This window comes from Pistacia vera, unplaced genomic scaffold, assembly GCF_008641045.1.
Source record: "Pistacia vera cultivar Batoury unplaced genomic scaffold, PisVer_v2 Contig196, whole genome shotgun sequence".
NCBI lineage: Eukaryota > Viridiplantae > Streptophyta > Magnoliopsida > Sapindales > Anacardiaceae > Pistacia > Pistacia vera.
In genome coordinates, this window is record NW_022195997.1 from 1,532,472 (window position 1) to 1,556,412 (window position 23,941).

Consider the following 23,941-nt stretch of genomic DNA (forward strand, 5'->3'; position numbering starts at 1 on the left):
TTACAAGAGCATATTATTGAAGGTAAATTAATAGAAAACTCATAATTAAACCCTTGTGTCATTGGTTATTGCATACAAGACAAAAGATTTTGATTAGTTGGAAGTTATATTATTTCCTCTTAAAATCACTATAAAGTTTAATTATTTTATATAATTAAAACCAAAGTAACTATAATCCTTGCTAGCAAAAGGGAATTAAGCAAAAAGCATCAAATGCTAAATTGATAGGTGTCCATTATAACAAAGCAAAACACTTTCATAAAACAATTTATAAAAGCAAAGTACTATTGACACCCCACCAAGCACCAAATCCAAGGCCCTACTTGATATTTTTTTCACCTCTCTCTCTCTTTAAGCCTCGACTCCAGCCCTCCACTTCACTCGCATATCTTCTTTTTGAGCTTCTTCTCGAAGCATATCTCAACTCTCGTCTCTCTCCCTTTTGCATATTCTCTAATGGCTGCACCTGAAGGTAAAACTGAAGCCAAAACTGAAGCAAAACCAGAAGCTAAAGAAAAAGAAGCTGAAGAAGCTGATCTCAAGTGCAAGGTGATGAAATGAAACTTGCTCTTCTTGTTTGAACACTTTAATCTTTTCTCATGGAGATTTATGTTTTTGTTTAACGTGGTTTAATTTCTTTGTTTCCCAGGCTTGGGTGTTGAGAGTCTCTATTCACTGTGAAGGTTGCAAAAAGAAAGTGAAGAAGATCCTAACAAACATTGATGGTAATAAATTTAACTTCTAAATCTTGTGGTATAGTCTAAGAAATTCTCTGTTTTGATGAAATTTTGCTCAAAGTTTGACTTTTTATGTCTTTTTTATTCAATTCTTGTTCATCTCTTCTTGATTTATCCATCCTTTTTTATTATTATTATTATTATTTATAAATATATTCTATTTCAGCTTCAATCTCAAAGTTTCTCAAACTTTCTTCATCTGGGTTCTCTTCATTCTCTCTTCCAATATTTATTTGGTAACTTTCCATCATTTTACCTGTTTTTTCTCTCAAAATCTTTCACTTTCTCATCTGGGTGTTCTTGTTTCTTCTTTTTGCAGGTGTTTACAGGACAGAAATTGATTTGAGACAACAAAAAGTAACTGTTTTTGGAGATGTAGACGCCGAGACTTTGATCAAAAAGCTTGAAAAGAAGTATGGTAAACATGCAGAGTTATGGCCAGAACAAAAAGAGAAGAAGAAAAGCAAATCAAAGAACAAAGAGAAGCAACAGCAACAAAATGATCACGAGAGCAGTGAAGAAAATAATTCTGCGGAAAAAGAAACGGGGAAGGTTGAAGGTCAAGGACAAGACTCTTCAAAACAGAACGAAAACAATGGTGGTAAAAGTAATGGTGATGGTGTTCATGTTGTGAAGATATGTGAAGGTGGTGCAACTTCAACCAGTAAGTCTGGTGGACAGGTGAAGGAGGTGAAGAATGAGGTGAAACAGGTTGTGATGTTGCCGGCCGGTGGCCAGTCTCCGGTTGCTGAGAAGAAAGTTGGTGGAGAAAGTGAAGGTGGTGCTGAGAAAAGTGGTGGTGGTGGTGGTGGTGGTGGTGGGGGTAAAAAGAAGAAAAAGAAAGGGCATAAAGGGAATAACAATAATAATGTTGGTGAAGGTGAAGCCGAACCTTCTAGTAATGCACCTGCAGGTACTGGATCACCAGTTCATGTTCATGGTCATGGTCCTGGTCCTCATGGGCCTAGTGTTCAAGGCCCTATTCCATCTACGGCCAATTACAGCCCGCCACGTCAGCACGGGTATCAATATCCACCACCACATTACTATCCACCCCCTGTTTATGCTGTGAGTTACAATACAGCCCACCCCAGCACTGGTTATAGTACTTCATATTATGCGGCAGCACCGACGACAACATATACATATGCGTACACGAATCCAGGGGTTGGAAACGAACCTGCACCGTCGGATTTTGACTCGTACTCGTACTCGTACCCGCCACAACCTTCCGGTTCATTCGAGATGTTTAGCGATGAAAACCCAAATGCATGTTCAATTATGTGATGAACTATGAGTGAAACGATGCATTTGGACATTATTTTGAATTATGAACTTATACTACTTGTATAAGTGTAATGCAGGGATGATTTTGACATTTTGTAATGTTATGTAGATATGAAAGTAAGATTTGTAGTTTTGAGTTAGGGTTTAAAAAAATAAGAGAGGCCTTTGGGGTTTTGCTTTAGTGGGTGTTGTTGGTGTTTAATTAGAGCTTTATTTAGTCATCTTTAATCACTAAAAGTTGTAGTTTTAGCCTTGTAATGCTTAGTTGTTTCCAAGTGGAAAGTAGAGTTGGCAATTTTGGCTTATATTAAAGATATGAACAAGTAAATGACATTATGCTTAATGGGTCCAAAAGATTATAAGATTTAAGGTAACATGTGGCCAAAACTAAGATAAAAATAATGAAAATTTGACCAATTGAGAGGTATTGAAGTACCCAAATGGACATGTGTCAAGGAGATGGAAGCTTAAGATGATATGACCTTTTATAATGGTTTTTTTGATATTTCTCTTTGCTACAATGTTTGAATAATTTTGTAGGACCCTTTGGGGGTGTCTTTATGATGTGTAAAGAGAAATTTTGATTGGGAATTGTGGGAAATGACGTAGAAGTTAGGAGGATGTTTAAAGGAGATCCAAGATTGTGAAGTGGAAAGATAGTTTACAATGTGTAAAGTCATGGTTTTTGTGGTCACTTTGAAAATAAGTACTTCTTTTTATTTTACTTTATTATATATTTTGGTCAAAGCCATTAAATTCCCTGTTAAATCTAAGCATGATATTCTATAAATCTTTCACTATCAATGGTGGTGAGAAGGATGAATAGGTTAAATTTCTAACATATCCTCAAGTAGAGTTGAGAACGCTTTTTTTCTCTCACAAACTTACATGAAATGACTCTTTCACCCTCAATTTTGTACATCTAATGAACTATACTTAACAAAAAAGAAATTTTAATAATTTTAGACTTCAAACATCTTCGCCGTCAAATATGATTCATGACATGTATAAAAGTATGAACAAAAAAGTCGATTTAGAGAAATATTAGCAACACGCTCTTTTGCATTCTCTCGCCCTCCTTGTGACCTGTATACAAAAGACAAAAAAAAGTTTTAAGTTGTTACCACAATAATAAAGTTGTTGATTTTGTCTTTCGTATGCGTGTTGCAAGGAGAATAAGAGAGTGACAAAGAGTGAAAGGGTGTTAGCTCCAAAACCTGAGGATTGATCTTCAAAGAAGACACCCAAATGAACATAAACGAATAATTTTTGAAAATCCGAGGGTGGTTTTAAAATTACCCAAAGATGAAGTATTGAACTTTGGGCCTATTTTTCTTTCGAAAAGAACTCTCTCTCTCTCTCTCTCTCTCTCATTAAAAACCATCTTTGGAGTGTGTGAGATTGCTTGCCTGCCTCCTTTACTATGTATATTAAAGAAAAGACAAAAAAAGTAAGTAAGGAGAAAACTCAAGAAAATACGTAGTAAGAGGTGAGGCCTCAGCCAGGCCTCCCCACACCACTTTGGTAATAAAAGTAAAGTTGGTACGGTTCTATAATGCACATTTAGCAGGCCTTTTTACTTCTTTCCATGCTCTCTCAACCTTCTCTCTTCAATTGGGAAAAGGGTCCATTAAATAAAAATTCAAGATCATGATTTTGGTCAGAAGTTGAATTAATGGTAGGTTGTTTTAAATTCTATTTGATTGTTCTTGACCTAACACTATGTTTTTTGGTCTATTTATTGTGGGAAAGAGTGCCTTTTTCCCCAGACCCACTTGCTAAATTCATTACTATGCTTCTATATGATGCATATTTTGGTAGAAGTGACATAAAAGTTTGTCATCTATGTGATACTTAAGGTGGTTGAGTAAATGATTTTTCCACCCAAGGTTTGCCTTAATAAACTTTCCCACCGAAAAAGTTTCAAAATATTAATTTCCCATCCAAAGTTAATATTATGTTACTACTCAAAGTCAATTCCAACCAATTTCGGCTACAAAAATTCTCACCATTGCCGCTATCATTTGAACTTCCGATCCCCTCTTCATAAAACCCTTCTCACTCCGACACATGATTTTTCGCCAATTACTGGTCACTGTAAAGCTAGGGTTTCTTATTCTTAATTAATTTTCGGCTAATTCTAGCGACGAATATTCAATCAGTTACCACCATTCGATTCACCGGTCTCCACTCTACAAAACTCCTCTTACCCTATCTCTTGGTAAACCGCCAAACGTCAACTGTAAAAGTAAAATATATTTTGGATATTAAAGGAATATAAATTTTGGGTAAAAAATTGATATTTTGAAACTTTTTAAGTAAGAAAGTGCCATAAAGGCAAACCTTGGGTGGGAAAAAGTCGTTTACTCCTACTTAAGGTTGGCTTAGTGTTATTGTTCAAGTCAACAAGAACTAACATTTAATGGTTCCTTGTAGATTATAACACATTATAAGGGCATCATTCCTCCTATTTCTTAAATAATCTTGCAAGGAATATATATATATATGGACCCAACTGTCCACAACTTCCACTACAAGTTTGGAAAAAATTAAAAATGAAAACGCACCAATGAGTCCCTCCAATTATCTCCTTTCCAATCTCTAGAAGGCTCTTGTTTACTTATTCCCTTCCCCACTAGAAACCTCATTTGACGATTGATATTCCAATCAGCTTCGTTGCCAAGGGGAACCTTACTGTTTTAGTATTATTCTGATTCTTGATTTTGGAGTGTTTCCCTGTATCAACAATAGGAGTTTTTTTTTTTTTTTTTTTTAAAAACACTAATCATTAACAAGAAAAATTAAATTATACTTTCATCTACCCACTATTGCCAACTTATTGCATAAGAATTCTACCTACTATTTGCCAACTTATTGCATAAAGGTTTGTTCAATGGACCCACCCTTGGGTAGCTCAAGCGGTAGAATGAGTATTGAGATATGTGGTTAAGGTGTACGATCCCAGGTTTGAATTCCTCCAACTCCTAATATTTAAATAAGTGATTATGATGGTGAGATGTTGCGCTAGTCACTTATAAGGATAATGATTAGTTAATGTGCATACAAACTGGTCTGGACATCCTGTTTAAAAAAAAAAAAAACTGAACTGACCTAGACACTAAAGTTTCAAAATTGCCTAATGTATGATGCTTAATACTTTCTAAAACTACTTATACATTTAATATTAATCGATCATATAGAGGTTTATATGTAATAAACACTAAATATTAAACGCAAAGCAAGACTTGTTGAGAATCGTTGGTACAAAGTATGAAAATGACTTTTGGGAATCTTAATCCAAAAGAACAAACAACTAAGTTCGGTTGACTGAACCCATGTGGATTTTCGTCACAATTGCATACTCTTCCTCGGCAGCTTCCCATTTTATCTGGAATCTGATTCCTTTAATCTAAACCTATCTTCCTCGCCAAGCCCCAAAATTCTCTAGAAATCTCTAGTCAATGTACCACACAAAGACTAAAAGCCGTCAAAAAATTCAACTTTATGTTATAAATTCACTCGTTGATATTACAAATCTGTCGATAAACTGTAATGATAAAACTTGTAACATTATAAACCTGAATTTGTAAAATGACGACGTCGAAACCCTGAAAATGTATTATGAGAGATACAAATACAATGATAGAATATCTAACTCAAATCTCCATTGGCCTAATGGCTACCAAACTTGTTGGTTCTAGGGGAGATTATAGTTATACCTAAAAGAATTTTCCTTTCACTAGCAGCCAAGCATTGAAAATAAGATGTCTCACAAACAGGGGACTTGACCCCCTTAAAAATTGCAGAAAAAAATTGTATAGAGCCACATACCCAATTGGGAAATAAACAAACAAATTAAAAAAAATATGGTAGTTGAAATCTTACCCACTGTCTCTAAACCAAAAAGGAGAGTCTTGGTAAACACCTACTTCAATGTTTATTTTGTTTTGTTTACTTGTCAAAACACATTGGAAACAATATTAAAAAGTTGAACCCATTTCTTCTTTTAAGTTAGTGTTCTGTTGCTGGATTCAACAATGAAGAAAAATAAATTTATGATAGATTGATGTAATTTGTATTGCATAGCATGCCATAAGTAGTAAATGTTCTGAATTTTTTTTTTTTTTTTGATTAATAATTTGCAAAGAACTATAAAACTAACAAGCTCCTGAAAACATGGAGGAAAAGCTCAGAATCTGGGTTTTTTTTCTTTTTCTTTAACTCCTGCCTGTTACCAATCATTTTAATTAACCAATAACAAAGAAAGTTATCATTATTATTATTATTATTTTTGTAACCAAAGTGTCCGAACCAGTTTACTTGTACATTGATTAATCCTCGGAAGAGACTAGCGCAATAATCGTACGTCTATCCACACTATCTTCCAATTCGCTCTAACCATCTGGGCTACCCATGGATAGGTTCTGTTTTTCCTTTCATTTCTTTATAAAAGCTAACTTGAGAATGGGTTCCACTTGATTATGCATTTATGTTTTGACAAATTATTTGAGAGAAATTTGTTTCAATATACTTGTAAATTCTTTGTTTGTTTATTATAATTATAACTTAAATAATAGCTTCTTATTTCACATATATTAACCCTGTCTCAATTTAATCTTAAACTCATGGACAAAAGAAATAAATTTTATAATGTTATAAAGCATATTTTCAAGTAAACATGTTTGTTAATATATTATTATTAAGTTATCACTTTCTTTTATCATATTTTAAATATATTATCAACATATTACTCTCTTTTATCACATTTTTTAATATATTAAGTTATCACTTTCTTTGACATCTTAAATTCGCATCCATATTTAGGTGAGTTGTTACTATTGAACAAAATGAATTCTAAAAACCGCTTGACTGTGGTCGGATGGCAAGACCTATTACCCAGAGATTTTGTGTTCACGTTCCACGAAATAGTCATCTACCACATTTGTGACTTATTTGACCCATTGAACTTTTAAGGTATTTAATAGACTCAAATATTTATTTGTAGAGTATTCAATAGACCCCTAAATTAGTCAAAGTACATGCAAACTAACCTAAACACCCTAATCAGCCGAGAAAAACAAAAATTCTGTGTATGCTATATTGTTAATGGTTTGGTCCACATAAAACAATCAATGAGACCAAAGCAAGTACTTGCGGCCACTTTAATCCAACCAAGGTCCAGGCCCATAAGTAACAGTAGAAAATTATAATAAGCTGAGTGAACATTAATTTTTAAAGAGTAATATTAGTCTTACTCACTTTTATAAATATAAAACATAATACTCACTTTTGTAAATATAAAACATAATACGGATACCATGCGCATAATATGAATACTATATGTTATTTAAAAGTGAGTAAAAGAAATAAATAAGGTTAGCATTTTTCATTTTTAAAGCCAGTTGAACTCAGATTACTTTGCCAAATTTAGCATTGGTTAAATAACGAAATTGAGCAGATTGAGTGGCTTGTATTATATTTCTTGAAATTTTCTATCAATTGTTCATAATTTTCCTATTCTAAGAGATTTATCAAACTCTAAACCCCAATAGAAGCCTTCTATTCTCCTACAGAAGCTACAGCTTTGAAAGATCTAGCAAAAGGCTGAGCACTCTTGATGGTTATATGCTCCTATTAATGTTTTGAGTAACAGACGTATTTGCATTCAATTATACATAAAAAGACTTTCAACAAAGATGCATAAACCAAGCCCGATGCTTTAATCTTTATACCATAGAAGAAGAAAGATGGAATGTAATATCAGACCTCAAATGCCAGAACGAAAAGCAAAACTTGCATAGGTCATCCATGGCTATAATAAAAGCTGTGATCTTAGGTCCAACACAGAAGAAAACTAAGTACTAGACATAGTTTTGTCCAAAACAACAATAAATTAACATGGTCCACAAATTAAACTAGAACAAATCAGTAATCCCTATAACATTTCCTCCCCTTGCAGGATGAGAGAACTGCTAAGAAGACACAACCTGCTCTCATGGTTCCTATTGTTGTCGGACTTCAACCTTTTTCTTTTGCCACAGCCTATCAAGGGCACTGTCAGCATCACCCTACAGGATTGAGCCACCAAATTGACAATTTAGTTAACCACTTAAAAGCACAAAATAATAGCATCCACAGGGAACTTGTTAGAAACTCAATATCCACCACTACATGCATTCGTAGAATCGTAGTTATTCAAGACACCCAAATTGACAATTAACAGACGGTAGTTCATAAAAAATAGTCACTTCTAACAATATTCTCTTTTGTTTCAAAACTCAACCACATTCTAAAGCCAATATATGGGCTGCATTATGACCCTTGCAAATATTTCTAATTCCCCAATCCCATTTCAAACACGGCTTATGGGGCTAGAACTGCACAAGAGAGCTACCATGGTTTTCTTCACATCTTCCATATACCACTAACAAAACAGAATAAAGTAGACACTAAAAAATAAAAACATAACATCCCTCACAAACATTCAGCATTATCTCTAAATGGTGCCACATGAACAGCAAACCTAACAGCAAAAGATGATACAAACGCACCCCTGCTGACAAAATCGCACCGAAACCAGCTTTATAAGCGTTTTTCATTTCTACAACCATGCTGCAACTATACTAGAAAAGTATAGTAAGGAAACTATGCACAAATAACCTGATCACTTCATAAATTTTAGCACACCCATTTAACAAAATGGAGGACAAGTTTCTGCTACACACAGTTCATCACCAATGAAAATATTTTCCTATATCAAAGTCTGAAGAAACAACCAAGCCACCAAGTTATCTGTACAACAAACCAATCAATTTATGACACATTCATTATCCTCTCCCATCTACCCTATCAATTAACATAACTATAGCTCGTCAAAACAAATATCTAAAGCTCTTATATGCCTTTATATAAATAAATTACACAAAAAAAAATTAAATAAATAAATACCTGAGCGCGAACAAAGCCACAGAGAGCAAAAGTGGAGAATTGGCCGGTGTAAATGCCATCAGCATCCACGTGTCCAACGTTGATCTGAACAGATGCGTGGTCCTTGGAGGTGATGAGCCTGTTGGTGGCGGAACTGAAAACGCAAACAAATTTTCAATAAAGTAATCTCACTTAAAAGAAACTTTCAATCACTAAAGGCACCGTTTTCATTTATCAAAATAACGTACCACTTCCTGGGGATGTAGAGATCCATGTTTTGCCCCTCCTCGTTCTGCATCTTGGCCGGTTGTTTTGATAGCTCGAAAAAAGTAGTTCTAAAAGCACCTGATTCAAATGGCGAAACCCAGTTCTTTTTTATTAAAACCCAATTGATTGCAGCGAGTACATAGCATATGAAAGATAAATGGTGAGAAACAATACCTGAGAGAGGGGGAGACTCAAGACTGCAACTGCGAAGCGTTGAGGAGAAGGAGAGTGTCGAACTTTGGAGGTTTATATATGACTTAGGGCAAAACCCTAGTGGTTCATATGGACAAAAATGCCCTGTGAAGTATGGTACGGCGTCGTTTTCGTAGTTGCTTTTAAATAACTAATTAAAATAAAATTGGATTAGATTTCAGAACTCTATGAAATTTATGAAATTTGCTTTTTAGTAGATCTGGACCGTCAGCAACATGATGATGGATCCCAATCTGAAGATGGACGGCTAGAAATAATCCTGATGAAATAAATATATTATTTCCCCTTCCCGCCAACCCAAATTATTATTACAGAGGCCGAGAGAATCAAAACGAAAGAAAAATGGAGTTCTCTGTAAGCGAAAACGCTCTGAAGACCTTCGCCAGGTCCATTACGTGCCTTGCACGTCTAGGCAACGAGCTTGTCATTCAAGCTTCTTCTTCTCAGGTTCTCTCTCTCGCTCTACCTGTCGCTGGCTTTTCTCGTCCTTTAATTTTACGATTTGACGGTTGTATTCGAACGCTTGACTTAATTTGATTTTTTCTGGTGGATTTTTTTGTTAATTACATGTAATGCTTCTTCGATGATCCATTAATTACGCTTCGAAATGCAACCTATTGATCTTAATTAGGGTTATAGGCGGCTGTAGTGTTTGGAGAGTATAAATCGATTAATTAGATTTATTTAGTATTATTTTTCAGATAATTATTTGAGATAAAGTTAAAAAGAAGAAGAATCCACTAATTTTTACTGATCAGGCTCTGTTTGGTTGCTGAGAAATTCAAACAAACCCAGAAGGAATTCAAAGTTTCTAAGTCTATATTATTTGTTGTTTTGCTTATTGAAGAGTTGAAACTTACTTAGAAGGAATTGATTTTCGCAGCTTGTTTTTCACACACTCAATTCATCACGCTCTGCATATCAGTCTATTACATTTAAGTCAAGTTTCTTTGACGTCTACACGATTTCTGGTGCACAAGTCCAATGTAGCGTGTTGTTGAAGGTATGGTACCATATTTCATTGTTTTTACATGGAATCAATCGGAGAGTGTAAGTATTGATGTATCAAGTTTAGGCTGTTTGTTCTGTTCTTAGGTCTCCTATTGCAAGTGTTGAGCATCTGACTGTGCAGTTGCCTGATCCTGATTCTCCTAAAGTTCAGTGGACTTTGAAATGCTACAATGGTAAAGTGTTTCTTCCTCGTCTATATTATTCATCAGACAGCATTTGTTATTTTGAAATTGGAGATCCATAGATATACGTGGCATAGAAAGTGCAATAGTTGTGAACTTATCGTGATCTCGGTGCTATTTAAAGTTCCATAAGTACACCATGGTGGTTTTTTATTAGTGGTAGCATGGAGATTTGAGACCATTTTATAATGTTTAATGACACTTTGACTGTTGAGTTACTTATAATAAAGTCATTTGCACTTTCACGAACAACAAAGATTTGATTATGTTGGCAGACTTATACACCTTGTCTCCAATAAGAATTGGGTAAGATTTAAAGATTATCCACTTGTTGAACTAATGTGTGAAACGAAATGGACACATTTTGAAACTAAATCAAAAAATTTATTTAGGCAGAAATTTTGGATACAAGGGCATTGCCAACGTTCAGTATGGGTAATCTATAGATATCTGATACTGTAGCCACAAGGCCATCAACCGTCTTGATTTAGTGAAAGTATTATCGTAGTACAGAAACCTATCTTCAATTATGATGCTATCATAGCATACTGATGCTTAGCTCTTGAGATTCCTGAGTTGTACCTTGATTTATTGTAATTTAGACTTTGAGAATTGAATTGTGCCTGTCATCCCAGTGAAACTTCTTTCTGGTGCAACTTTTGCTGGGTGAGCACCTCTTACATGAGCCATGATCAATATGCAACTCTTGGCTCCAGCTAAACAGTTGCACCTTTACTCATTTTTATAAAATTTTATCATGGTTGGTGCAGCAATCATTTAAAAGCTAATGTAGATTTGAATTTGGAATTTTAAGCACACTGCTTAATTCTCTAGTTTATGTTGACTGCTCTGGTATATCATATGAGGCATCAGTTTTTCTCATCACAATAATTTTCTTATGTTTTGTATTATAAGTTAATCTTGAGCAATTCTATACCATATCATGTGTAGGTATGAGGAAAGCCTATTGGATTACTTGCAATGTTGAACCCGACATACAACATTTATCTCTTGATAGGAGAAAATTCCCAAGTAACTTTGTAGTGAGGCCTCGTGATCTCAACAGATTGCTTGGTAATTTTCAATCATCCCTTCAGGAGATCACTATCATTGCAACAGAGGCCACTTCCGTACCCTCTGATGCTGCGGGTGAAATAGGAGGAAAGGCTGTTGAACTTAGAAGTTATATAGATCCAACCAAAGGTATGGATGTTTTTCTTTCCGAGATATTGCAGACAGGAAGTTATATGCTTCTTTTCCTCATCTGCAGAAAATGACTCTGCGCTACACACTCAACTGTGGATAGATCCAACCGAGGAGTTTGTGTTGTATACTCACTCTGGAGGTCCTGTAGATGTGACATTTGGTGTGAAGGAACTGAAGGTATGATAATCCATGCACAGAGACCAGATTTTGTATAGATTTGATCTTGTGTAGGTCACAAAATGAAATTGAAAAATTCTTATCCCAACTGATGAGCCTTGTTCCTATTTAAATACAAAGTTAATCTGTCCAATCACTGCCACAAATTTTTTCCCTTTATTTTCCTGTAATATAATTTCTCTTCTGCCAAAGTTACCAAAAGGGGAAAAAAGAAAAAAAAAAAAAAAAAGAAAGAGTTGCTGGAATTATCATCTGACTAACATTCATGATTGTTCCTGTATACTGAATGAAATGATTGAGCCCATGCAACTTAATTTATATGAGCATCTAGGATTATCTATTAATGTTTATTTCAATCTTTAATTTTCAGGCTTTTCTTTCTTTTTGCGAAGGCTGTGAAGTTGACATACACTTATTTTTCGACAAAGCTGGCGAGTAAGATGATTCTTGTTCCTTCATCAATTCAATTTCTGTGCTATGCTTTCTTTAGTTTTGGCCTCCTACTAGCTAACTAGCTTAGACCAGTTGTGATATAAGTGTATTACATCTGGTCACAACAATATCTAGTATAGTGATCTTAAATCTAAGAATTACTATCAAATATCTGACTTCAATTCTTGAAAACATAAATCGGGAAACAGGCCAATATTAATGGCACCAAAATTTGGTCTAGATGATGGGTCCAGTTCAAATTTCGATGCTACAATTTTACTTGCCACCATGCTTACATCACAACTCCGTGAAGCTAATTCTTCAGAACCTCCACAAGCAGTCACTGAAATTCCTGCTCAGGCTGTTGCTGGCACAGGGTCTCAAGCTCAACAGGAAAGATGTAGAGCAAATGTCTCTGAGCATCCATCTGATCACACCAGAATTTGGTCTGAACTTTCAGGTACTTATTTAGTATTCTTCAGTGATGACAATAAGATGTTAAACCAGAAACTTATGTACTCTGTTTCTCTGCAGGAAGTGCAGCTAGAATTGGTAGCGGTGCTGAAGGCAGGCACGTTCAAAGGGAAAGAAATGTGGGTGCTAGTGAACAGAGGGAAATCCAAAGGATTAGCAGAGTTCAGATATCAAAAGATGCATCTACTAGAGAGAATGTTGCTGCAGGTCCAACGTTGTATCCAAAATGTGACTGATTCAATCTCTCTTTGTCTATCTGTGTGTCTTCATGCCTGTCTCTATAAGTAACCATGTGCCCTTAATGCATGCCCGTGTTTGTGTCTGTTTGAGACTTTGCACCCATGTCCATTCATAATTTTGTGTCTGTGTCCTTCATCTTTGGAAATGTTTCAATTTAGAGTCTTGCAGTCTAGTTTCTAAACTGGATATAGCATTGATAAGCAGTGTTGAACCTCCATGTTGTGGTCAGTTATGGATTTTTATTTTTATTTTTTTGGTGACTTTTTATTAGGAAGGGTAACATCAAAAGCACATTCAGCCTTTTAGAAGGCAGGTGGGGGAATACTGATAACCCTAGATTTGAAGTTCTTTTATGTTGGTCAGTATAACTTTGTTGCATGAGTTGTGATTCTTGAAGACTGCTTTTAACGGCCATACCTTGACTGTTATATTAGCGGCCATCCGGTGGAAAAGGATCTTGCAGAAGTAGCCCAAGGTCAGTTATAGGGCTAATCATGATGTTTATTCTTACAAATGTTTCCTGTCTAGCAGTAACTAATATTTTTGCAATTTTATTTTGCTCTCAGACAAGTCTGAAATTAATGGCCAAGGTATTTCACAACGTCATCCTAGTAATTGGGTAGACGCAGATGATGACGATGACGATGACGATGATGATGATGATGATGGGGATGCTCAGGAACTGTGTGTTCAGTCAACTCCGCCATACTATGAAGAACACTAGCAATGGATCTCTTTTTCTTAGTTGTAGGCTGCTCGGTTGCTATTCCTTTGCTGTAAGTCAGTAAGTGCATGTATCTCTTCTAGTGACACCTAAATAATTCAGTAGCTCTGCTTCTGCTCTATTTGTTTTCCCATTATTGAGCATGGATCTCTGATCTGATATGCTCTTGAATTAATTATAAATAGGTGGACCTACTTTCATATGAAAGTTAGTTGTTTTACTAGTTCTGCTTCTGGCATAGTAGTTTTCCTGTTAGTTAGCATGGATATCTTGAAAGCATTATATAACTAGGTGGACTTACTTCAATATTATTGTGTGCGTCTGTCGGGAAGAAATCAGTCAATAGGTTTATATTTTCTGAAAACCATAACAATGTTTTCAATGCTGTAGTTTTCTTTTAGCTCTTTTCCCACTAGCTATTCATCAAACATAATAATTGGACCCCACATGAAAATTATTATGCTTGGTTTCAATCATTGTTATCTTACTTATTTACAACTCTAATTTTCTTCAAGGTGAAAACATTTAGACGTGAGGTGACTTGTGAAATGATATTTAGGGTGGGTAGAAGGTCTGTTCCCAAACAGGGCAGGATCCAGGACTGGCTTCTACCTGTATCTTTCATGTAGAAAATGAAAAGATAAAAAAGTGTTATATATTTTACTGCTATAATGACAATTCAGGATTGGCTTTAAAGTAAATTCATGGGAAAAATATATCTAATGGCCCGTGGATTTGCACTCCCATTTTAGACCTTTTAGGAGATTTTGTATGCTTCCTTGTTCTTCACCTGCAGACAGACCTTTTATTATAATCACCAAACTGTTTTTTCTGGATTCTTCAGAAGAACAGATGCAAGTTTAATTTGGTATTTCGATGCTCCAATCTTGTTGCATCTGAACTTTCATGGGCACAGATAAACTTCTGGAGTTCCACTAGTATTTCTACGTATATAGACTAAATTTGATTCAGCAGTAGAACTTAGTGCATTGCACGACTATGATTTTTTTTTTATTTTTCAAAGTTTTTAATTGCTCTCTTTTCTGCAAACTGGTTGACTTTCAAACTGCATCTTTAATATCATGTATCCGCTGAAAACTTCTTGTTACATATGCTCTTTTGGCTACTTATTTTTTACGGAAATGGCTTACTGGTAGGCATTGATGCCTAATATGGAACTTATAATGTTAAACAAAGGTGTTCTGTTCAGTTTATTCATATTTCTACTAATCTTTAAGACTACTCATGTCTGGGTTGTTTTGTTATGATTTTGAACCATATCTAAATGGCTTATTGGATAGTCTGATTTTGTTGATTCTGGAATCAGGAAAAATCTAAAGATGGGACCCATTGGTTCATGGTTCCAGTGTTCTTTCTTCCATTCGTGTAAAGCATGATCCCTGAACAATGCTTACATGCCAGGATGTAATATTTTCTTTGTAAGGTCTGGAAGACTTCCAAGTTGAAACTCTAATGAAATTTTTTATACTTTTTTCTTTATGCAGCAGCAACTGGAGCTATACAATAAAAAAATACAAGACTCGATCAAGGATACCAGTTGTCATAATGTTGTTCGCGAGGTCAAAAAGGTGAATTAAAAAAAATTAGGGTGTTTCATATTATTTGTGAGAGATTGTCTTTCCCTTGCATCCTATTGGTACATAACCTTTAAAAAAAAAAAACTGAACAGACTAAATTCACATCAATTGTCAAATCAACTAGTAGAATTCTCAAATAGTAATGGTTAGCATGATTTAGATTTAGCACACCTGAATTAGCAATCACTAATATTAGACTTAAATCAATTATCTTTTTTTTTTTTTTTTTTGTTTTTTAATGAAGGATTTTCAGACCAGTTTCACATCTCAATTAACCTCCAATAGCCTTGAAGTTAACGATCGAGTACTTTCCAGTAATAATCCTATTAGTACGAAGTAATTGAATTCAGACATTTTAAGTAATACGTTTAAGAGGCTTTGTCTAATCATTTGATCATCGAAAATGATTAGGCGAATACCTTTTAATCACACCATTTTATTAAGCAATAATGTTAAACATACAAAATTAGATATAACTCATGTGTCAATTTTTAGGATTGTTAAATAAGTGAATTAATTATAAAATCAATTACATATACTCTATCCATATAAATATATAATCCAAGGAATAATAATAGGAAAATCACTATGAATTGGTATTTATAAATAGGATTTTGCGAGTACTATTGGTTCCAAAAGACTTTGTGTGTAGAGTGGAGGCACAATTTTGCCTTCTTATTCGTCTTTAGATATTTTAAATTATGAAAAATATATATATTAAAAAAAAGGTAGTTACGTTGAGAATAAAATTATATAGAAAGATTCATGGAAAAGTGTTAAGATACAGCTGGCTATAAGAGAGAGGATTGGTTTTGGAGCGCGATACACCGTCTGGTGATCTGTGTTGGGCCCCACGTTTATAACGGCTAAGTGCAGTTACGTCGACGCCTATTTCATCTTTTCTTCCTAACTCCGTCACTCCCCTTTCAAATCCTTCCGTTAATAAATAGTGATAAAAATAAGAGACGATAAAACTGTCTATGGTTTGCAATTTTATCTTTTTTTTTTTAAATGGATATATGTATTCATTTTCTTATTTATCTAATTATTGATATAACCAACCATTTCAAATAAATGTATATATATTTATTTAATATCATGGATAAATATAAAGTAATATTTTATATAAACATTATTACTCAACCATTAGATTGTTTTCAATTCATTCATAGTAGTTTAGAATGATTAGGTCGAATTAGAGATAGTTAAGAATAGACGTCGATTCAAGTTCAATTTTTTATTTTAACATATGATTTAAATAAAGGATTGGACGGGGATTACGGTATAGTCTTCTCAAGAAAATATAATTTTGAGTGAATTTCAAGATTACTACTGTTTTAATTAAGCTTACATATGCTATACTGTCATGTGAAGACAAATTAGCAAGTGGAGGGGGTTATGCCACTGAATGTTGACAGACAAACGGCGCCGTTTAAGTGACGTAACGGAGTTAAAATAATTAGGCCAGATGGGAAAGAGAAAACGTGTTTCGGTTAGAGATTTTGGACGGACTTGGAATAGGTGCTGCGCTAACCCTAGATGCCGTCTTTCTTTCTCATTTTAACTTTATTTATTTTATTCTTATACAAACTATGTCAGAGAAAGAGATAGCATATAACTAGTCAACTAATGTACCAAACTACACTTACAATTCTACCCTTATTTCATCTATTTACTGGTTGCCACTTTTGTGGTGGGTCTTGTCTTGCCCTCCACAATTTTTACGATTAACACATTCTTTCTCAAAAGTCGAAAGCAAAAATTTGCATCTAACAACCCTATGACAATATGAGCCTCTTTCTTAGGTGAATAGAGGGAAGTTTCTTTTGGGTTTGCTGTTGTTGCATGACAGAAATCCATGACAATACTCTAGAATGAATATGAACACACATGGAATTAATGTTTTCAATGTTCTATTAATGTCGTGTCATCTTTTTATAATCATAAAAAGTAAGAATTGAATTGACTTCATTTGGTTGTTATAAGGTAAAAGGGATAGATTGTACTCTTGATTCTATATACCTCCTGGTAGGGTGAATCAAGATAATTTGGAATTAATTTGATATCTGGGAGTTGCAACATAACTTGGTATATCAATTATATGGCTATAACTAAAGGTAACAATTGCGGGTTTGAGGAGTAGTTGATGTTGAAGTCATACACCAATTGAGAAGAGCGTGTTATCCCCTAGTATTTTAAGTAATGTAATAAAAAACAGATACGTTGACTCTTTAGCTTTTATTCAATAATGTCATACTGTAAGATCATATAAAAAGGTAATTTTTGTTTTTCTTCTAAACGATATGATATTGAGATTTTTTACAAGTGTAATTGGTTTCTAAAATGCGTTTCAGTTTTAGGTTTTTTACTCGTTAGTTTTGGTAAAGCTCCTATCCCTTTGCGACATTGGTTTCTTACAATACAATTTTGGAGGAAAATCAAGGTGATCTAAGATCAAACTCGAAAAATAATAATTATATTGATAAATATAGAAAGAAATTAGACAATGACTTTAATTTTCTTTATTAACTACAAGTCAATAAAAACTTAAAAAAATCGAAATTTTCAACTTCTAGTAAATGAGTGGTCCTCCACAAACTCGTATTTCAATTTTAAAGCCTCCAAAAATGGCATTCTTGAATAAAACTCAAGACTAAGGTCAAATGCTCTGGAAGCCCATTTATAAGTCCCCGCTAGGCCATACTGCTCTGTCTCAAATTAAACCAACTCTCTACACAAAATCAAACGAAAGAGAAGAAGATAAATCACAATACAGAGCAACCAGAAGAAGAAGAAGAGGGAGGTTGAAGAAAATGGCGAACTTGCTCACTTCAGTACACTTCTTCTTGGGGTTCTTCTATGATTATGATCTTCATGATGAACCCATGTCCACCGTCGTGCCAGGGATCACCAGCTCAATCTGGGGTGGCTACCCACCGCCGGATCATCGTTGGTGGGCGAAGAGGGCGAGTTCGAAATGACTCAGAGATCAAACGGCGCATTTTAGCCACCAGCAACTACATCAGCTACGGTGCGTGCAGAGGAACACTGTGCCCTGCTCACGGGCGCGCGCCTCCTAATACAACTGCCAAAATGGCGGCCAGGCTAACCCTACAGCCGTGCTGCAGCTCCATTTCACGGTGCAGGAGTTGAGTTTTTGTTTTTTTAATTTTTTTTTTTTTGGGGGTTTTTATGAAATGGGGTTGTGATTGTTATACTTGGAAGGTGAAGGGCCTTTATGTTATTGGAAAAAAAAAATATTGGTATCATTGTGTATATTGATTATATTTGGATGTTGATTTGTAAAAGATATTAATTGATTTTTCTTTTTCTTTTTTTTTTCCCCTGATTTTTTCTTTAATTTTTGTTTATTGTTGTAGGAAGAGAGTCCATGGTTTGGCTCTAACATTTATAATATTCATGGTTTATTTGTAAATTATATACATAAATCAATAAATCCCATTTGCGTGTGTTTTTTTTTTTCTTTGGTATTTTATTATTATTTCATTAAAAATTACCAATTTTTTTGGTTTCCAATTTGATCCAATGCATTATTTGGTTAATGGGTTAATTTTTTAAAGAAAAAATCCTTATTGGTAAAGGAAAAAGCAAGAATGTGAAAACAAATAGTAAAAAATGTGAAGTGTTTGAGTTGTCATGTGTACAAAGTGGATCAATGAAAGACATTTCATTTTTGTACTATGAAAAATACTATTAAAGTTGATGATCAAAGCAAACAAATCCCATTAATAATTGAGAGTATATTTTCCTTTTGAGGCAAAAGGGGGGAAGATAATTCATTCAAATTTCTTCATGGAAATCATGTAAAGTGGGGTTCCAATTGTCTATTCTCATTCTCATTTCTCCTTTCTTTTGAACTCAACTACATGGGAAATGTGCTTTTCTTCAAGAAGAGAAGGAACCAAATCTTATGGTTTCTTGATGAAGTTAAGACATATTAGCTTGTGGATGTGTATTTGATCCTATCCACCATGTATCTTTACAAATTTTTGAAATACCAGAAGGTACTACGTCAATCTTTTATGCGGTGATACATATATAACCAACCAATAATAAAAATGGTGGGTTTTTTTTCGTTAAACCCTATTCATAAATATGTGTGTTCTGGATTTTTCGTTTTCATCTATCTTACAATTATAATGATTGATATTAGTGAATTGAAAACTTTGTATCATAAATGGTATTATAATTGTATTACTAATTGAATTTTAATAGAGGGTAACAAATCAAAATCAAAAGTTGGTGTGGGAGTGGGATGGGAGCTCATCCATTGATTTTCCACCATATATTAAATTCCCTCACATGAAAGTGAATGTTGATTGAAACATTCAAAGCTATGAATGAGAAATAGGGTTTCAAAAGTATTGAAGCTCACATTACCAAATCCTTTTGTTTTAAAATCTAAGGTGGCATATTGGTGCTAATGATGGGTCATTTCATTTCATTTACCTATCATACATTAACATAAATCAAATTAAAAGCCAAACCCCATGGACCCTCCTCTTTAACCAACATCAAGGTTTAATTAGTTTATTTATGAAAGGACCCTCCAAGATTGCCTTTGCCTTTGCTCTATGCCACAATCTTTTCCTTTTGTGAAAAAAAAAAAAAAAAAAAAAAAGCTTGAATGTTTAATTAATTTCTCTTTACTCTCCTCTTGAAATGATAGAAAGTGGGTCCTTCGTAGTAATGATAGAATTAGAAAATTTAGTAAATAGTACCCATTTTTGATAATTACCTATTAATGGAAAAAAAAATATTATGAATAATTTTAGGTATTTCAATAAATTTATAAAAATTAATTTTCTTTGAGAATTGTCAAGGTGCAGTAAAATGATCTGACACTCACTTCTAAGTGGGTTATTAGTAAAATGAAGAAAAAAGTGGAAAGGTAGATGTGGAATTTTGTGCAAAAATAAATTTTTTATTAATAGGACCTACTCTGTATATTAATCCCCCTCACCTAAAAGATCACAAAAGACAAATGAGATTAAGTTGTCAACAACCCATTCCAACTAAGATTATAATTAATTTTATAATTATTATTTTATCATATGCTTCTTGGGTGCTTAAGAGAAAAGTATGAAGAGAATATAAATGCTTTTTTTTTTTTAGGTAAAAAAGGAATATATATATAATATATTTCATAAAATATTAATAATATATTTACGTGCACAAACTCAATCAAAAACAAATCTTACGTTTGTTACATATGCTAATGGATATATATTTATTGGATGAATACATATACATTCGTCTATCGTAATTTTATGTTTCAAATTTTTTTTTCAAACATTACTCATCGATGAAGGACAATGAGAGTAATTGTGGGCCTTATGGCTCACAATAGAAAGGCCATAGCCATTCACCCCTAGATTTACCTACGCCACCCATTCTAATCGGAAAGGGCTTGAAATCAAGTTGCAGGGCCCATATTCAAGATTAATCTTGATACTTCTGCATTCATATGCTATAATTATATGACAAAGAGTTTAAATAAGATTAATGTTATATAACAAAATATATAGCGCAAAACAAGAAGGAAAGCTGGAATAGGGAGGTGAGAGGTTAAAAAAAAAAGGGTAAAAAAACTTCATATTCACCCATAACTAAGAGCCACGACGGGCCAAAAAATTGAAAAAATGGGGAATAGGGGGTATTTTTTATTACTTTGGTTAAAATTTTCGAGATGTTCGAATATGTATTACCTAACTTAGTGGAATGAAACGGTGAATAAAACGCTCCAAAAAAAACTCGATGATTTTCATAATCGAGAGTATTACGGGCTAAAAAATAAGAAAAACAGGGGAATTTTCTTTTGTTAATTTTATTTTTATTCTACAAAACTTATCCCAAATCCCAATTCTTCATTATTATTATTGAATTATGAATTAGTATACTTCACATACAAGTATACTTAACGTCTAAGTCGTCAACGACATTCAGCGTTGATGTCGCGCAAACCACGATAACGCGCCGCCACGTGTCAAACCGCTGCCACCTACGTTACACCCGATTTCGTTTCAGAATTTTTCTCCTATAATACAAAGTTTCGTAATATCCAGAAACCCATCAGAATTTTCTCCTATAAATAGTACAAGTTTGTTAATATCCAGAAACCCATCAGCATCTATAATTTTTCGAAAGTTATTATTTTCGACGTCGTTTCTGAAATGGCACAAGACAACATTGATGCGCAACCAGCCATGGTGAGTGATCAGGGGTTTTTGGTTTCGTGTTTCAAGTTCTGCGATCGGTGTCTAAAATTGGGTTCTTGTGTTTTGTTTGATTTATTTTAAAGTTTTCTTAGGAACCCACAGAAAGTTATGAGTTTTGGTTTGGTTGATTCCACAAATTGTTTATGTGTGAAAGTATAGAGAAATAATCATGTGTTTTTTCTATCATGTTTCGAGTTCTATGGCCCTTTCTGAAATGGTTTTCTTGTGTTTGTTGATGGTACGAAGTTTTCCCGGAAACCAACAGAAAGTTTTGAGTTTTGGTTTGTGTTGACAACACGAAGTTCGTTAATTTCTATGTCAAAACTAGTATTTTTTTTCATTTCTGAGATCTGTTTGTTTGATTTTTTGTATGAAGTTTTCTCAAACCAAACAGAAAGATAAACTCTTGATTTGCTTTTTACCTGAAAAGCTCATAAATTTTTCGTGTGGAATGATCTTTAATTTCGTGGTTTGTTTCTTTTTTGTTGGCTTATAGAAAATTTTCCCGAAACCAAAGAAAATTTAAGCTTTGCTTTGCCCTTCTCGAGAAAAGTTCTAATTTTTTGGGAAACAAAAAACAAAAAGTTACTTCCTGATGATTTTCCTACAAGCCAAACAGAAAAATATAAGCTTTGTTTTGCCTAATATAATCTTCTGTTTTGTGTTGTACTTGTTTATTTTTTGTATAAATTTTCACAGGAATCAAACAGATTATTAGAAATTTTACTTGTATAAAACACCAATTAGTGATAGTTTCTTGAGAAATCCAAAAATAGAAATCCTATATAGGAATTTTTGTAGCTTTTAGTGATATATATTTGTTGGCTTGTATAAGTTCTCCCCAAAACAAAACAAGAGATTTGAACCATTAGTTGCCTTTTTGGTTTGTTGGTTCTTTGGAGTTTTTAATGATCTTTGAAGCTGACTTTGGATTTATGTAATTGATATGTTTTTGAAGACCGCTGAGGAGCAGCAGAAGCTGAAATATTTGGAGTTGTGCAAGTGGCTACGCTGCATGTATGAGTGCTTACAAACCTCATGTGTATGCGAAGGAGAAATCCGGGCCATTGAAACCGGTGTGGAGACTGTTGAGGGCGGTTAAGACGTGGTTGGACCTGTTTATGACAAGTTCCATGTCGTCCCAAGGAGCTTTCAAGTATGTTGATCGCAAGGTAAGTCTTTTTGTTGCATTGGGGTTTGATTAATTTATATTCAGTCTTTGTTGTAGCCTTGTTTAGTTTGTATGGCGTTAAGTTTGAGGTCTTAACGTCTTTTTGTCATGTTGATTAACATTTGGAAGAGTTTTGCCCAGGATATGATTTCTTATCTATAGAATTGTTTGTGAAGTGAAACTAATCAAACAAGGTTCTATTATCAAATAGTTCATTAAGAGGATAATGAAATGGCAATGTTATGAAATCGGCACATGATAAATTTGGTCAGTTTTAAATTTTCATTTTGCTGACAAACATGATGCTTCTTCTGGGGCTATTTTGAATGAAAGTGTCTCTTGAAGGAGATATTGATAACTTAATTCACATGGTTGCAGGTTGATGAGTCGGTGACCAAGATTGACACCCATGTGGCTCCAGCCTCAAGCAAGTTCCGCTCAGGCTCTCTCTGCAGCTAACAGGCTCCCGTGGTGGCTCGATCGTGGCTTCTGAAGTGAAACGAGCTGGCGTGGTGGACACAGCCTCAGGAATGCAAAATCTGTTTACACCAAGTAGAGCCAACAGCCAAGGAGCTCTACTCCAAGTACGAGCCAAAGCCGAGCAATGCGCTGTGTCACTTGGCGCAAACTCAACCAGCTCCCACTCTTCTCAAGTGGCCCAAGTTTTCGTGCCCACTGCTGCCTATTGTTCGAGAAGTACAACGAAACGGGCTTAGCACCGCAGAGAAGGGATACAGAGTGTCTACTTATTTGCCGTTGGTTCCTACCAAGAGGATTGCTAAGGTGTTTAGCAATGAGGTAGCTGGATCACAGCCTCTGGTTTCTGCTGGACATGAAACGGATGTTTCTGTGCAGTGACCATCTTTTTTAAGTGTTGATGGGTTGTTCTTATTTTGTGTGTGTGTGTCTCCCATCAAAAATGTTTTTATATTTATCAAAGTAATAGATTTTGATGAAATATAAGGTTTTTGTTCTTATGAATTCTATACATAATGGATTTGCTTCTTTTATAAATTTGTTTTGTCATCAGGGATCCAAGATTCTTACATTATTTTG

At 34.3% G+C, this 23,941-nt stretch overlaps 3 protein-coding genes and 1 pseudogene across 6 annotated transcripts; 3 read left to right on the forward strand and 1 right to left on the reverse strand.

Moving 5' to 3' along the window:
- Nucleotides 1–363: 363 nt before the first annotated feature.
- On the forward strand, nt 364–2,205 carry LOC116127956 (heavy metal-associated isoprenylated plant protein 36-like). Of its 2 annotated transcripts, XM_031413615.1 has the most exons (4): nt 500–549; nt 650–725; nt 904–973; nt 1,057–2,205. In XM_031413615.1, exons 2-4 carry the CDS (start codon nt 723–725, stop codon nt 2,022–2,024), a joined length of 1,041 nt encoding a protein of 346 aa, XP_031269475.1. In that variant the 5' UTR covers nt 500–549; nt 650–722; the 3' UTR covers nt 2,025–2,205. The 2 variants fall into 2 exon arrangements, with proteins under 2 accessions (XP_031269474.1, XP_031269475.1); XM_031413614.1 differs by lacking the exon at nt 904–973 and having other exon boundaries at nt 364–549.
- A 5,516-nt stretch (nt 2,206–7,721) lies between these two features.
- LOC116127949 (40S ribosomal protein S21-2-like) lies at nt 7,722–9,465 on the reverse strand. Its single transcript, XM_031413607.1, has 4 exons — nt 9,393–9,465; nt 9,200–9,296; nt 8,973–9,105; nt 7,722–8,092 (listed from the first exon to the last, which is right to left on the reverse strand). Exons 2-4 carry the CDS (start codon nt 9,247–9,249, stop codon nt 8,027–8,029), a joined length of 249 nt encoding a protein of 82 aa, XP_031269467.1. The 5' UTR covers nt 9,250–9,296; nt 9,393–9,465; the 3' UTR covers nt 7,722–8,026.
- A 290-nt stretch (nt 9,466–9,755) lies between these two features.
- Nucleotides 9,756–15,443, forward strand: LOC116128008 (cell cycle checkpoint control protein RAD9A). Of its 3 annotated transcripts, none has more exons than XR_004127669.1 (11): nt 9,756–9,878; nt 10,315–10,434; nt 10,507–10,615; nt 11,576–11,827; nt 11,895–12,007; nt 12,378–12,442; nt 12,649–12,899; nt 12,974–13,130; nt 13,588–13,628; nt 13,720–13,937; nt 15,383–15,443. XR_004127669.1 is itself a non-coding variant. In XM_031413677.1 (10 exons), the coding sequence occupies exons 1-10, from the start codon at nt 9,774–9,776 to the stop codon at nt 13,875–13,877; spliced, it is 1,371 nt and encodes a 456-aa protein (XP_031269537.1). In that variant the 5' UTR covers nt 9,756–9,773; the 3' UTR covers nt 13,878–14,060. The 3 variants fall into 3 exon arrangements, 1 of the variants encoding a protein (XP_031269537.1); XR_004127670.1 differs by having other exon boundaries at nt 13,720–13,929; nt 15,386–15,441; XM_031413677.1 differs by lacking the exon at nt 15,383–15,443 and having other exon boundaries at nt 13,720–14,060.
- Nucleotides 15,444–21,649: 6,206 nt separating this feature from the next.
- On the forward strand, nt 21,650–23,838 carry LOC116127837 (annotated as a pseudogene).
- Nucleotides 23,839–23,941: the final 103 nt, after the last annotated feature.